The sequence below is a fragment of the Bubalus kerabau genome, chromosome 22 (genome assembly GCF_029407905.1).
Source record: "Bubalus kerabau isolate K-KA32 ecotype Philippines breed swamp buffalo chromosome 22, PCC_UOA_SB_1v2, whole genome shotgun sequence".
Taxonomy (NCBI): Eukaryota; Metazoa; Chordata; class Mammalia; order Artiodactyla; family Bovidae; genus Bubalus; species Bubalus kerabau.
In genome coordinates, this window is record NC_073645.1 from 46,560,785 (window position 1) to 46,573,396 (window position 12,612).

The 12,612-nt window shown below is 54.6% G+C and overlaps 1 protein-coding gene across 1 annotated transcript in view; it reads right to left on the minus strand.

The window, feature by feature from the left end:
• FAM53B (family with sequence similarity 53 member B) overlaps nucleotides 1-12,612 on the minus strand; it is a 109,848-nt gene that overhangs the window by 75,089 nt on the left and 22,147 nt on the right. The window contains exon 2 of the mRNA XM_055560981.1: nucleotides 367-620. Within this exon, the coding sequence (XP_055416956.1) occupies nucleotides 367-444 (78 nt within the window). The 5' untranslated portion in view covers nucleotides 445-620. The remainder of the gene's footprint in view (nucleotides 1-366; nucleotides 621-12,612) is intronic.

Consider the following 12,612-nt stretch of genomic DNA (forward strand, 5'->3'; position numbering starts at 1 on the left):
ATTTGGAGGCCGGGCCTTATCCTGGTACCACCCCCCACCTTCTGGAAACCACCTACCTTGCTGGGTGGAGACCAGGAGGCATATGGGTCTCGGCCTGGCAGGGGCAGCAGAGACCCCCTTGGTACTATTCACCAGGGGGTGAGGGGGTGGCCTCCCCTCATTGCTCTCCAGAGGACTCCACCTGAGCCAGCTACTTCCTGCTGGCGAGGACAAAGCCAGGCTCTGGGTGACAGCCCGTCGCCCCTGCGGCCATATCTCCCAGAGCTCTGCTCATGGGCCCTCTGGACTCGGTCTGCTAAGCCTGTCTGCTCAGTCCAGAGCCCCACCAGGACATCGGGCCTCCAAATGAGGCCAGCAGGCCCTTACCGGCTCAGGGTTGAAGGTCCTGCAGGCCACGGGGTCGGCTCCCTGCTTGTCGAGGCTTTGACTCAGGATCATCACCATGGTAAGGGCCTCAGGCACTGGGCACCAGCCCAGGGTGGGCACGAGCCATCTTCAGGTGGGCAGACGGGGGGGGCAGACGCGACCTCATGGGGCGTCTCCCGGACGATGACGTCAGCAGAGGCTGCTCCCCATCGGGGTGGGGCTCCTCCAGGAAACAGCGGAGTGACGTCAGCTCTCTGGAAAGACAAAAGAAAGGCAGAGGGACTCAGGACGGCAGAAGGCGGGAGGCCCGAGAAACACAGCCCCTCCTCTCCAGGTGGGGACCCTGCTGGGGAATGGAACTGCCTCACCACTGAGCTGAGATGCTTTCTGGGGGGGTGGAGGGACACGAAGGCCAGAATCACCTTCCTGGGAGTCCCCATGCTGGCCCTGGAGCGTCCCTAAAGCCAACACCCTGGTGGGCACAGCAGTAACTCTCAGCTCAGCCGTGGCACCTTTTTAAGACAGATCTCGGGGTCTGGCTGGTCACAGGGCTGCACCCCCAAAGTGTGCTCAAGCCCTGCGACCTCCTAGGTAGAGCTGACCCTACAGACAGCCCAAGGTTGGCTGATGTTGGGCACTCACCCAGCCCACAGTCGAAGCCCATGCCACTGGCCCTTGGGCAACCAGCAGTGACTCCTGTTTTCCACCCAGGTCTGGACAGAAGCTACTGGAAGAACTACAAGGGCACGTGCTTCCTGTCCTTGGAAGCATCACATTTCCAGCGTGACACGTGGACAGCAGAGGTGCCTCCATACCCGTCTCCTTCCTCAGAATGAGCCAAAACACGCCACAGCCCTGGATGGGGGTCGGGGGAAGGCCTGCACACACGCCTCTGAGCTCCCAGCAGTTCGGGACCCTCTCTCATCATCATTCTCCATAGCCCGGAATATCTCCCCAACCCAGTGTCATCTCCCACCAAGCAAACGCCCAAAAGGTGCAGCCTGCAGCCCATGTTGGGAGAATCGCTCCTTACAAATTAATTCCTCTGATCCTATCTCTGTCCCACCCCTCTGAAGGTTACACCTTCAGAGAAAGTCACAGAGATCCACAGAACCCGAAGATCACCATCAAAAAGTAAAAAAATAAAAAATAAATACATAAAAAGCAGCTCCTAATCTGTAATTAAAAACAAACTGGTCAGTGCAGGAAAATGTTTTAGAATCTGCTGCTCTGTGTAAAAATTAATTGCACCCTGGTATTTACTTGCTGTCCAGATCATAAATCATATTTTCCTGTTTACTTCGATTAGACTTTACAGTGGGTGTTATTGAAATTGCTCAATTACAGGCCAGCTGGCAAGCATGGGAAAATTACCTTCTACTGTTCTTCGAAAACAAGGTTCATCCAAAGTGCAAAAGCAGGGACGGGGAGGGGGGAAATCAATACATTTTCAAAGGGTTGACTGTTCGGGAGGGAGGCCCAGCGGGGTCCCCAGGTCACACCAGGAGACCTGTTTCAAAGCCACATCCATCTAGAAGTGACACACCTTCTGACCAAGTATCATCTGGCCCAGCAAAGAACTTCAGATCACTCGTCCAAGTCTGGCCTGGAAGCCAAGCCAGGAATGCCCGCCAGCCCCCGGGACACTTGGCTTGGGACCAGGGGAAAGCGGGGGGCATGTGTGCAGGAGAGCGCCCGGAGGGGTGCCCTGGACTCCCCCTTCAAAGGCACCCTTTGTGCAGCTCAGAATCGGAGACCGGGCCTGATGGCGGCCGACTTCTCTCTGGGTGCAACGTCAATTCAGCTCTGGGGCCGCCAACCATCACCCCAGGCCCAGGGTGACCCGCCCTCCCCAGGCCCTTCCTCCTAGCAAGGCAGGAGGGTTCACTGGTTATAAACTCAAGTCCTGAGCCAAGCACACCTGAGCCAGAATCCCACCTCTTGAAATGTGCTGAGTGCCCTTTACCAAGTTACTTCCTTTCTGAGCCTTGATTTCCTCTCGCCATAAAAGACCACCACCAGAGCTTGCCTCAGAAGACGGCTGCATTATGAGAAAATGTGAACTCAAGCCGTTTGCATGGTGAGAAGCCCTAGCTCATTTGAAGAACTGCTCAATAAACAGTAGCCACAGCCACTAGTTGCATGGGGGAGCCCGTGAGTCCTGATCTCTTCTCAGCAATGGACACCCAACCATCTGTCCTCTCAAAAAATTTTTTAAAAGGCAGAATTTTAAAGCTAAAACTTTTCAAAGCTAATGTTCTATCTAGAGGGGACTGGCAATATTATGGTCGATCCCTGTGGTGAAAACAGTAAGAAAGATGCTGTGGAAGTCTTATCACCATGGAAACAAGCTACCCCATCTGATGCCGCCGCTGTGTACCAAGCACAAAGCCGGACAGAGGTGGTGGTGCAGGCGTCTCGGCTCTCGTGTCTCTGCTCCCAGCAGAGCCCCTACAGAAGGCCGGAGCACCCAGGGGCAGCAGGATCGGTGAATACCAGAGGACCATGTATTCCTGGAAACTAGAGCAGTCGGAGAAGGCAATGGCAACCCACTCCAGTACTCTTTTGCCTGGGAAGTCCCATGGACGGAGGAGCCTGCAGTTCGTGGGGTCGCTAGGAGTCAGACACAACTGAGAGACTTCACTTTCACTTTTCACTTTCATGCATTGGAGAAGGCAATGGCAACCCACTCCAGTGTTCTTGCCTGGAGACTCCCAGGGACAGGGGAGCCCGGGGGCCTGCCGTCTATAGGATCACACAGAGTCAGACACGACTGAAGCGACTTAGCAGCAGCAGCAGGGCAGTCAGTAAGCACGGCAGGCGCTGGAAGGAGGAAAGAGGTCCTGCACCAAACCCTGTCCTCAGGAGTCGTGGAAAGACAGTGCTGGGAACACAGGAACCACAGCTACCAGAGGCAGACAGGAGGAAGAGGGGGACCCGGGGCTGAGTCCTAAACAGACACCTCTGCACAGGGGCCAGTGACGCACAGCACTGCTGGAAGAGGCCGGGAGTGGGGACAACCCAGACGGCAACCCGCAGGCAACCGGTAAGAGAAATCACAGGGCCACCGTGTAAACGAGTAACACCACGTCACCCGCACAGCAGTTTTAATGAGGTGATTCTGGTGGTGCCGACGTGACACTCTCTCCAAGATTCACTGTAAACGAAAACAGCAAGGGGAGGAGTGCAGTGTGGCCCCATAACCACGTGGTCCTGGAGTGGGAGAAGGCACGCCTTGAGTGTACAGCCTTACACACGCACACGCTGTTTGTGTATTTCATCCAGTGCAGTAAGCATATTAACACCTTTTTGATCAGAAAGAAAATAGGTAAGACTTCAAGAGGAAGGGAGGAGGCAACTAGGAAGAGGGAAGCAGGAGCAAAGCCCGGCAGCCTGGCCTGCGTGTGCTGGGGGCGGGGGCCGTCAGCCCACGGGTGGTGGGCACACAGGGTATGTGGAGAAGGGCAGCAGCAGTGGGGCAAGGGGCTAGAAAGACAAGAGTCACACCAGACCAAGGGCGCTGATGCCAGGCTCCATCTTGCAGCCAGGCGAGGGTCCCCAAGGAGCTGGAGTTGAGGGGGTTGATCCGTTGAAACGGTCCTTTTGTTTGTTTTCTTTGTAACACCTAGCAGCGTGTCTTGACTACACCAAAAGCTTCACACGTTTCTGGAACCAAGCTGAATCGTAGCAACTTTTGAAATAATCTGGGCACATTCTCAGACCCTGTGAGGCAAATCCAGACCGGCAGAGCCTGGCACCATGTGGAATTCCCTGGGATTCCTTTGATCCGTGGCATGGGCCTGGCCAAGATCACTGGGGAATGCCAATGCCCGTCCAGGGACTCAGAGCCCAGTCTGAGAACGGGGCCAGGGACTTTTCAGGCAGAAGCCAGGAACTTGACCTTTGAGGGACAACTGGGTGCACAGCTCTACCTGAGGTAAGGAGGAGATGCCCCAGAGCCCACAAGCGACAAAGGCCTGCTGAGCTCATCTGTGGGGCACAGAGCCTACCCTGGCCTGCTCGGTCTTCTCTGAGCCCATATTAAGAACGGCTTCTACCTACTGAGCGCCGACTGTGAGCCAGGCGCTTTATCGCTAGTTACACGACAGGCGTAACTAACAACAGTTTACAGACAGATGAAGCCAGCCACCCAGGGTCTCAGGGGTGAGCTCCCCAGCCTGTGCTCCCACCGGAGCCCACCTGCAGCAAAGCCCCACCCGACCTGCCTCTCCATCCCAAACGCATCCTTCAAAGCCCCGTCGAGCAACTCCCATACAACCTAGCAAGCTCACTCCTTGGCACGCAACTCAGAAAAATGCAAGCTTATGTTCACACAAAGCCCTGCACATGAATGCTCATAACAGCTTTATTCATAACAGCCAAAACCAGGAAACAACCCAGATGTCCTTCAACGGGTGACTGGCTAAACAGACTATGGAACAGACATGCCATGGGACGCCCCTCTGCACTGGAAAGGGACGAACTATTGATACCTACTTGGATGAATCTCCAGGGAATTATGCCGCATGAACAGTCCCAACCCCCCAGAGGTTAATTACCGCCCGACTCTTATTTATGTAACAGCCTTGAAATGACAAAGGGACAGAATGGAAGGCTAGCTTTAGATGCTGCTGGGGGTCTGGATGGGCGGGTGGGAGAGGGAGGAGGATGTGCTTATGAAAAGGGCGGGGACCCTCAAGGTGATGGAAATGTTCTGTATCTCGACTGCATCCCTGTCGACTTCCTGTTTGCGATTTGCACTGTTCTTTTGCAACGTGTTAACTACTGCGGGAGGCTGAGAAAATGATACACAGCACTTTCTACGATTTCTTACAGCTACATGTGAATTTACAATGATCTCAGATTTTAAAAACAAACGTTTCCTTCCAGTTTTATTGATATAAATTGATACCCGGCACTGTGTACGTTACAGGTGTACAGCATTATGGTCTGACCCACATACATCATGAAATGACGACCACAAGTTTAGCGAACACATCCCTCATCTCGTAGAGACACAAAATGAAAGCAGCAAGAAAAACAAATGTTTTCTTGTGTCAAAATTTTATTTCAAGACTTTTTTTTAAGTGGACCACTTTTTTAAGCCTTCATTGAATCTGCTGTGATATTGCTTCTGTTTTGGTTTTTTTGGCCATGAAGCACGTGGGACCTTTGTTCCCCGACCAGGCATCAAATCCACAACCCCTGCATCGGAAGGAGAAGCCTCAACCACAGGACAGCCAGGGAAGTCCCTTCCTGGTGTCACACTTTTAAATGGAAAAAGCCCACTCCATTGACGCATTTATCAAAACTCATAAAACCAAACACTAAAGACTGAATTACACTGCACAGACATATGAAAAAAAAATTTTTTAAGGGGCCCACGTGGCTGCCACTGCCCGTACAGGACGTGTGCAGGGTGGGGCAAGGATGCGTGCTAAGGGACTGGGCAAGCCTCGCCATCGCCCTGCAAGTCACCTGACTTTAGTTTCCTCATCTTTAAAACCAAAGTGAGAACACCTTTGCTCTGCGGGCTGCCGGGAGAATTAGGCTAAGCAAAGGCACATAACAGCGCAGCACAGAGAAGGCCCCAGACATCGGTGCCCACTGCCCAGGGTACCCATGGATGGTCAACGGGCACCAAGTGACATGCCCTGAGTCTACAAGAGGCCTCAACCCAGCCCCGCGGCAGCCTGGCTCCAGGTCCTCCTCTACCTACCCCTTCACAGCTGTGCTTCCAGCCTCCAGCTCCCTGAGCACCGACGACAGGCTGGGCTCTTCTCATTTCATCTAATTCCCACGAACAGCTGTTGCTGCTAACAGGATTCCCATCTTCCAGATGAGAAGACTAAGGCTCCGGGAAAATAAATCAAGCATTTGCCCAAGATCCTGCAGCCTAGAAGGGCTGATGGCAAGATGTGAATCCAGGTCTGCCTCCTCAGGACGCTTCACAGACAGGTGGTGACTTGGCTTTGTCACACGAGCCTTTCCTAACAAGCAGCTCTCTTGGTTTTGGTTTGCAACCTGCAATGTGCCTTCTGCAAGCCCCTGAACCCAGCTGTCTGATGTCACTGTGGTTGGAGACGCTCAGCTTCTGGGGAGTGGGAACCCTGCCCAGTGCACACCAAATTCCTTTATATATGCAAAAAGTTCTGTAAACTCTCAAATTCTATATAACTCTTCAGAAGATTACAGGAGTTTACCAAACGCTTCTGTAATGCGTTTTGAAGAGCTACCCTTTGAAAAGAAACTGACCACACTGGAACTCACCCAATTAAATGTTTCCTTCTTTTAATATCCTTATCCTGTGTTTACTACTTGTGCAAGTTAGTTTTATAGCAGGAGAATATCTCACCACCCCAAACACAGGACTCGGAGCAAAACCTAAACATAACCTTGGCCGCTGACAGTGATTTTCCTGATGGCCTGAGCAAGTCGTTCCTCTCACAGCCTCCATGTCCCTCCCCCTCCAGTTAACCAAAGGAAATGGGAGAGAAACAGCAGTTCTGCAAGGTCCTGGAGAAGGCTGCGTGCACTTCTCAGCTTCGGTGACTTCTCAGCTGCTGGTGTGACAGAAGCAATCTGTGGGCAGGCTCTGGAAGCTAATTTATGAACGTTTGAGGAAGTGCATCTTTCAGGGGGCCATGCGGCCTTTTGCCAGATCCCGTGACAAACTCCTGGAAGGGTGGAGAGGAGAGACTGAATCCTGTGGTCGCAGTCAAGGTCCACCTCTGCCAAGAGAAGGGAATTAAATCTGCCTGGGGAGGCCTTTCGCTTGCAGCTTGTGTAGCAAAGGCATCTAAGTTTAAGAATAAAAAGTTAAAAGCTGCCTAGGAACTTTTATCAAGAGCCCATACTTTCCCAGACCGAGCTGATACTGGAAAGAGTCTGCAGTTTCAATAAGAGGACATGCCTGGAGAATGTGTTTCCCAGACGCTGGTGGAACGCTTAAACTAACTCCCTTGGCCTAGGTTCCCAAGTCTTCAGGTCCTACTGAAAAATGACCGATCAAAGAGTGAGGCCTTCACCACCTGCAATGCGCTGACAGAAAAACAGAGACAGATGATACCTCTTACGTCAATACTTGAACACCAAGGACATGCTTGACACCAAATATCACTGATTTAAGGCAACTCCACAGCAGAGGCAACAGACAGCAAATAATAACCTTTTATCCACCATCTTCCCAGTAGCTTCCTGGTCTGTGTTTGTGGAAATTAATAGGTGATGTGGGGTCTACCTTTAACAGAGCATGAATAAAATGTTAATCTCTCAGTCGTGTCTGACTCTTTGCGACCCCGTGGACTGTAGCCCGCCAGGCTCCTCTGTCCATGGGATTCTCCGGGCGAGAATGCTAGAGTGGGTTGCCATGCCCGCATCCAGGGGATCTTCCCGACCCACGGAAGACCCACGTCTCCTGCACTGCAGGCAGAGTCTTTTACTGTCTGAACCACCAGAGCAGTGAGGCCCCCAGGCTTACCAAGTCCTCAGAGCAGCCCTTCGAGTGGGCACTGCTGATTTCCCATTTTACAGAGGGACAAGCTGAGGCCCAGGGTCACCCAGCTGAGAAGGGTGAAGCAAGGATTCAACCACGTCTGATGGATTCCAAAGTCTCTGTCTTAACCACCGAGGCTTCTACTCCAGGATCTGTTAACATTTATCATAATTATCCCACAAATGTTTGATCTCTCAAACGGACCAGATACCGAAGTACAGACACTGGGTTTGCAAGACACCCCTTCTCTATAAGCTCTTCCCGAGGTGCCCCAGGCCACACCTCAACCTTCTGGGCTTAACGATGGAACTGGCACTAGGGGTCCCACCGAGACAGGGAGTGGGGAGGCGGGAAGGTGGGGGTGAAAGCATGTGGGCACTGCTTCCCCACCCCAAACGCATGGAGGTGCAGGCACGCCGGGTGAGGTGTGGAAGGAAGAGGAAGAGGTGAAGGGCCTTCCAGGGAAGCCAGGGTGCCCCCAGGCCTGGGCCAGTGGTGCCGGCTCCCCGCTATATCAGATTCTGAGTCCACTGGCCCCCATCTCTCTGGGCTCCCACAGCCCACCCTGCCCTTCTCTCCAAGTCCATTTCCAGGGCGCTCTGGCGAGCTCTCCCCTCCAGGTGTGTCGTCCGGGTGTGGGCCTGCCTCTGGCCTCAACAGAGAGCCTCCGACAGCAGGAACCTGATCCGTGTCTGTTCGCGGAGTCAGTAACAGGCTGGGGGACGAGCACTGGACGCAAGGTCCAGAAGCACTCTCGGCTTAGTCCCGTGCCGGCTGTGACACCCTGGATGCGCGTATGACTTTGCTAAGCTTTGTGATCTGTAAGAAGTCAGCCCCCTCGAGTGGGAAGTTAAGGAAAGAAAGGTCTGCATGGTGGGGCCCCTGAAGACCGAGGTCCCCAGGTGATTGCAGTTCAAGCACTGAGGGGGCCCTCCTCCAGCGCGTGGGAACTGGCTACCAGGCCACAGAACAGGCTCACCTCGCTGGGGGGTGCAGTGGCCAGATAATCGAATACATGATTGAGTCTCATGGGCCCTCGGGCTCCCGTCCACCTGTGGCAGGTGAGGAAACTCGGCTCAGAGAGGCAGCACGGCCTGGCTACACCACACAGCCGACTCATGGCTGCCCGGGATTCTTGGGGGGCTGAGCAGTGAGAATAAAGCATCTGCTGTACTTAGAGATAGCATGCTCACCCCATCTCTGATCCCTCATCCCAGAGTAAGGTGTATCCTTGGGGGTGTTTTCTGCAGTAACTAGAGTGATTGCCATTCCCTGGGCTAGACCTCCAGGTAGTCAAAAGCCGCCAAAGGCCCAGTCTTGGGGGAAGGATGAGCGGCCACGCCACCCAGCGGGAGAAGAACCCACCCTGTGCCCTGCGCAGAGCAAAGCGGCCCAGGCTCCCTCATGAGGCTGTCTTGATGGAGGGCAAGCAAAACCTTTGCTTTGGTTCAATGAGCTGTTGAACCAAACTGGGACTCTGTTCTCTGGGACTTTACACAGTCACTCTCACAGCGCTGGAGGGATCTGCTGGGTTTTTTTGTTTTGTTTTTTTTTAAGCAAATAGCATTTCAAGAGGAGGGGGAGGAAGGACATTATTCAGGGACATGAAAGTGTTGAGACCCGGAGCCAAAACAAATCTGAACATGGGAACGAGACAGCCTGAGCTGCTTCTTGAAACTGAAGCCAGCTGCATGCATGACCTGTCAAGAGCTCATTCATCATGAGAAGTAACTGACAGGCCAGTCTCCTATCCTCGCTACCGGTGGAGTCATTCTAACCTGCCAAACCCGAGAGAGAGCGAGAGCGAGCAAGCGAGAGCGAGAGCGAGAGCGAGAGCGTGAGCGAGAGCGTGAGAGAGAGAGAGAGAGCGCTCGCGCGAGACAGAGCGTCCTATGGACTAGAGTCCGAGGAGCGAACTCAAAAGGAAGGAAAGGAAGGCTGGGCGGGGAGGCGGAGGGGGTGGAGGACCAGCACTTACTGAGGGAGCACAGACTAGACACCGCCTTCTCCTCCAGACCAGGGCGAAGCAGAGAACAGAGGACGGGGAGACAGAGCAGGGGCCCCTGAGATAAGCTACTGCATGTTAAGCCACTTAGCCTAAGACGACCATGACCTGTTCTTCGCTCAGACCTATTTACAAGTACAGTGAATGTAATCAAAGCACGGTTAAGGAAACAAAAAAGAGGAGGGGTTAAAAAAAAAGAAAGAAAAAAAAAAATGGAACAAGAACAGAGTAATCCAAGTGGCCTCTTCCTGAAGGCGGCGGGGCTCGGGAGCCGAGGGCTCTGGCCCGGCCTCTAGCCCAGCCCCGTTTGCCAACTCACGTCCCCCGCATGGCCTTGGTTCCCTCGCCTGGAAGCCTGGGCCACGCGGGCTCTGTGTCTGCCCAATGAGCCCCAGCTGGGTGGTTCAGCCAGGTCCTGCAGCCTCTCTGAGCCTCAGTTTCCTCCCATGCATCATGAAAAAAGGAGCCCGGGGGAGTGGTGACTCGATCAGAGAAGCTGAAAGTGTGTTGTGAGCTGTTGTGAACTGTTGTGAGCGGGCAGGAAGGGCTGATGCCTGCCCTGCAGTCACGCTCTGGCGGCCAGGCCTTGGGTGGCCTTTCCTGTCCTGCTCAGACCCGACCTCCAGCATTCAAGATCCCGGGAAACCCGGACAACAGCAAAGGCCGAATTCTCACTCGCTGCCGTCGCAAGCCTGAGCCATGACCTTCTGTACAGCTGAGTGGGGAGCAGGAAGCCACCCGGATACTCACTGAGGGGCCGGTGACGCCTGGGTTCTGGGGCTGGGGAGGGGGGTTGGCCCCACCCTTCCGGATCTATGGGTGCAAACCGGGGTGTTTGCATAAGCACATTTTCCAAGCTTGGTCCTTAAGCACAGCAGGGGCGCCTGGTGTCTTTCAGTGACATTAACAATGTTCGGGGATGAAGGAAGTTTCTTGGCAGGCCAGGAAGTGAAGTCACTCACCAGTTTTCACACCTTGGTCTCCTATCTTCTGCAAAGGAATATCCTCCCCCTCAGCAAAATATTTATGGATTTTTGGTGGGCTGGAGGACCGGCCCCCAGCCAGACTGCAGGCACACTTCCGAGCCAGCACAGCTCGGGCAGGGAGAGGCGGTCCTGACCCACTGCAGCCACACCAGCCTTGCCCTCAAAGAACCCCCGGCTGCCGAGCAGAGCGCACAGAGTCCCCCCAGCAGCAGCCGGCACTGGGGCCACAGCTGGAAGGCAGCCCCTCTCTGTCTCAGGGGCCCCGCGGTATCACAAGTGCCGCCCTGGAACAGGGGAGGTGACGCAACAGTAAAGGACTGCTAGGGACGTGAGCACCAGGCCTCCCATCTGCCACTCGCTCAGGAGGTCACACCCTGACCTCATCTTGCGGACCAGGGCCTCACCCTCCTGAACCCACTGGTGTTACAGGGTCTGGTGCAGAAATGAATCAGCCCGGCTAACCGATCTACCCAGAGGCTTCCGCCCTCCCCTCTGCCCCTGGTGCTGCAGGCGCCACTGCACGTTCGAGAACGCTGTCAGCAGCCAAGACGAAACTCTTCAGGGTCCGTCGTCGTGACAGGTACCCTTGAACTTCGGGCCACCTCACAGTCAACATTCTCCAAGCTGTGCCTCTGGTGCCTCCCAGGGGGCTTCCGAAGGGTGGGCCCATCTCCACCTAGATGACGCTGACATCAGCACGAGGCAGAGAGAGCCACTCTGTGAACAGCAGCCACCTGTCGGCACAGGCAACACCACACTCTCGAGGAGGCGGGAGAAGGGCTGAGGTCCAAACTCACAGCAAAGCCCAGAGACCCGGTTCTGAATGATTTAGAACGGTTCAGGGGCCAAAGGCAAGGACCAGCTGCTCTCGGCTCCTGTTTCACCTTCCGGCAGGGCGTGGGGCAGGGGAAGGGAGGGGCGCCTCATTTGCAAACCCATCTCCACTTCCTCTAAGCGCCAGGGTGGATGTGACAACCGGCCTCATGAGCACAGCCCTCGAGGGGGTTAAAGAGGAAACGGCAGGGCCAACCCAATTCCAGAAGCCCTGCTAAATGCTTGCAGGGCCTCTAGGGTATCCTGACAGCTCTAAGGGCGACTCCGAGAGCCCTGAGAGACTTAATCCAACCTCGGGAGGTGAGGAGACCACCTCCTTCGTCAGAAATGGCTCGGGCCCCGGAAGAAACGCAGGTTCATTCCACATTTGTCCACAACATGCCCCAGTATTCCTGAAAACCTGCAGACGTGCCAGCGGCTGCTGTCGTTGTCACGCTGCTGTCATCGTCCCCTACCGGGGCCAGAGCAACCAGGGAGTGGTGCAGACTTGTCCGACCCTCAGGAAGCGCATTTCACTAAGTCAGCAGCTAAGCTCTACAGCCAGGCCTCAGAGCACCTCCCAAACCCGCCAGCGGGCGAGCTGGCCTTCGCCCCACGTAGAAGGGACCTCGCCCTGCTCAGGAGCCTCCTCTGGAAGAGATGCCAAGCAGGCACGAGCAGGAAGGGGCAATGCCCGCCTCCTCGGCCAGGAGGAAGCCCCAGGGAGGTGAGTGTAAATTATCAATGTGCTCAGAGTTATAGATACAATAATAAAACTTTTTTTTTTTTTTTAAAGAAGTTGTCGGACTGAGTAAGAGGACAAGATGAAACTGGATGAAATTTAACAGGTCCTTGGACAGAGGTCAGCGTTTGACACCAAAACCAAGTTTCAGGTGCTCTGGGTGAACGGTTAACAGCAGGCTGTCCTCCCGGGAAAGCCAGCTGGG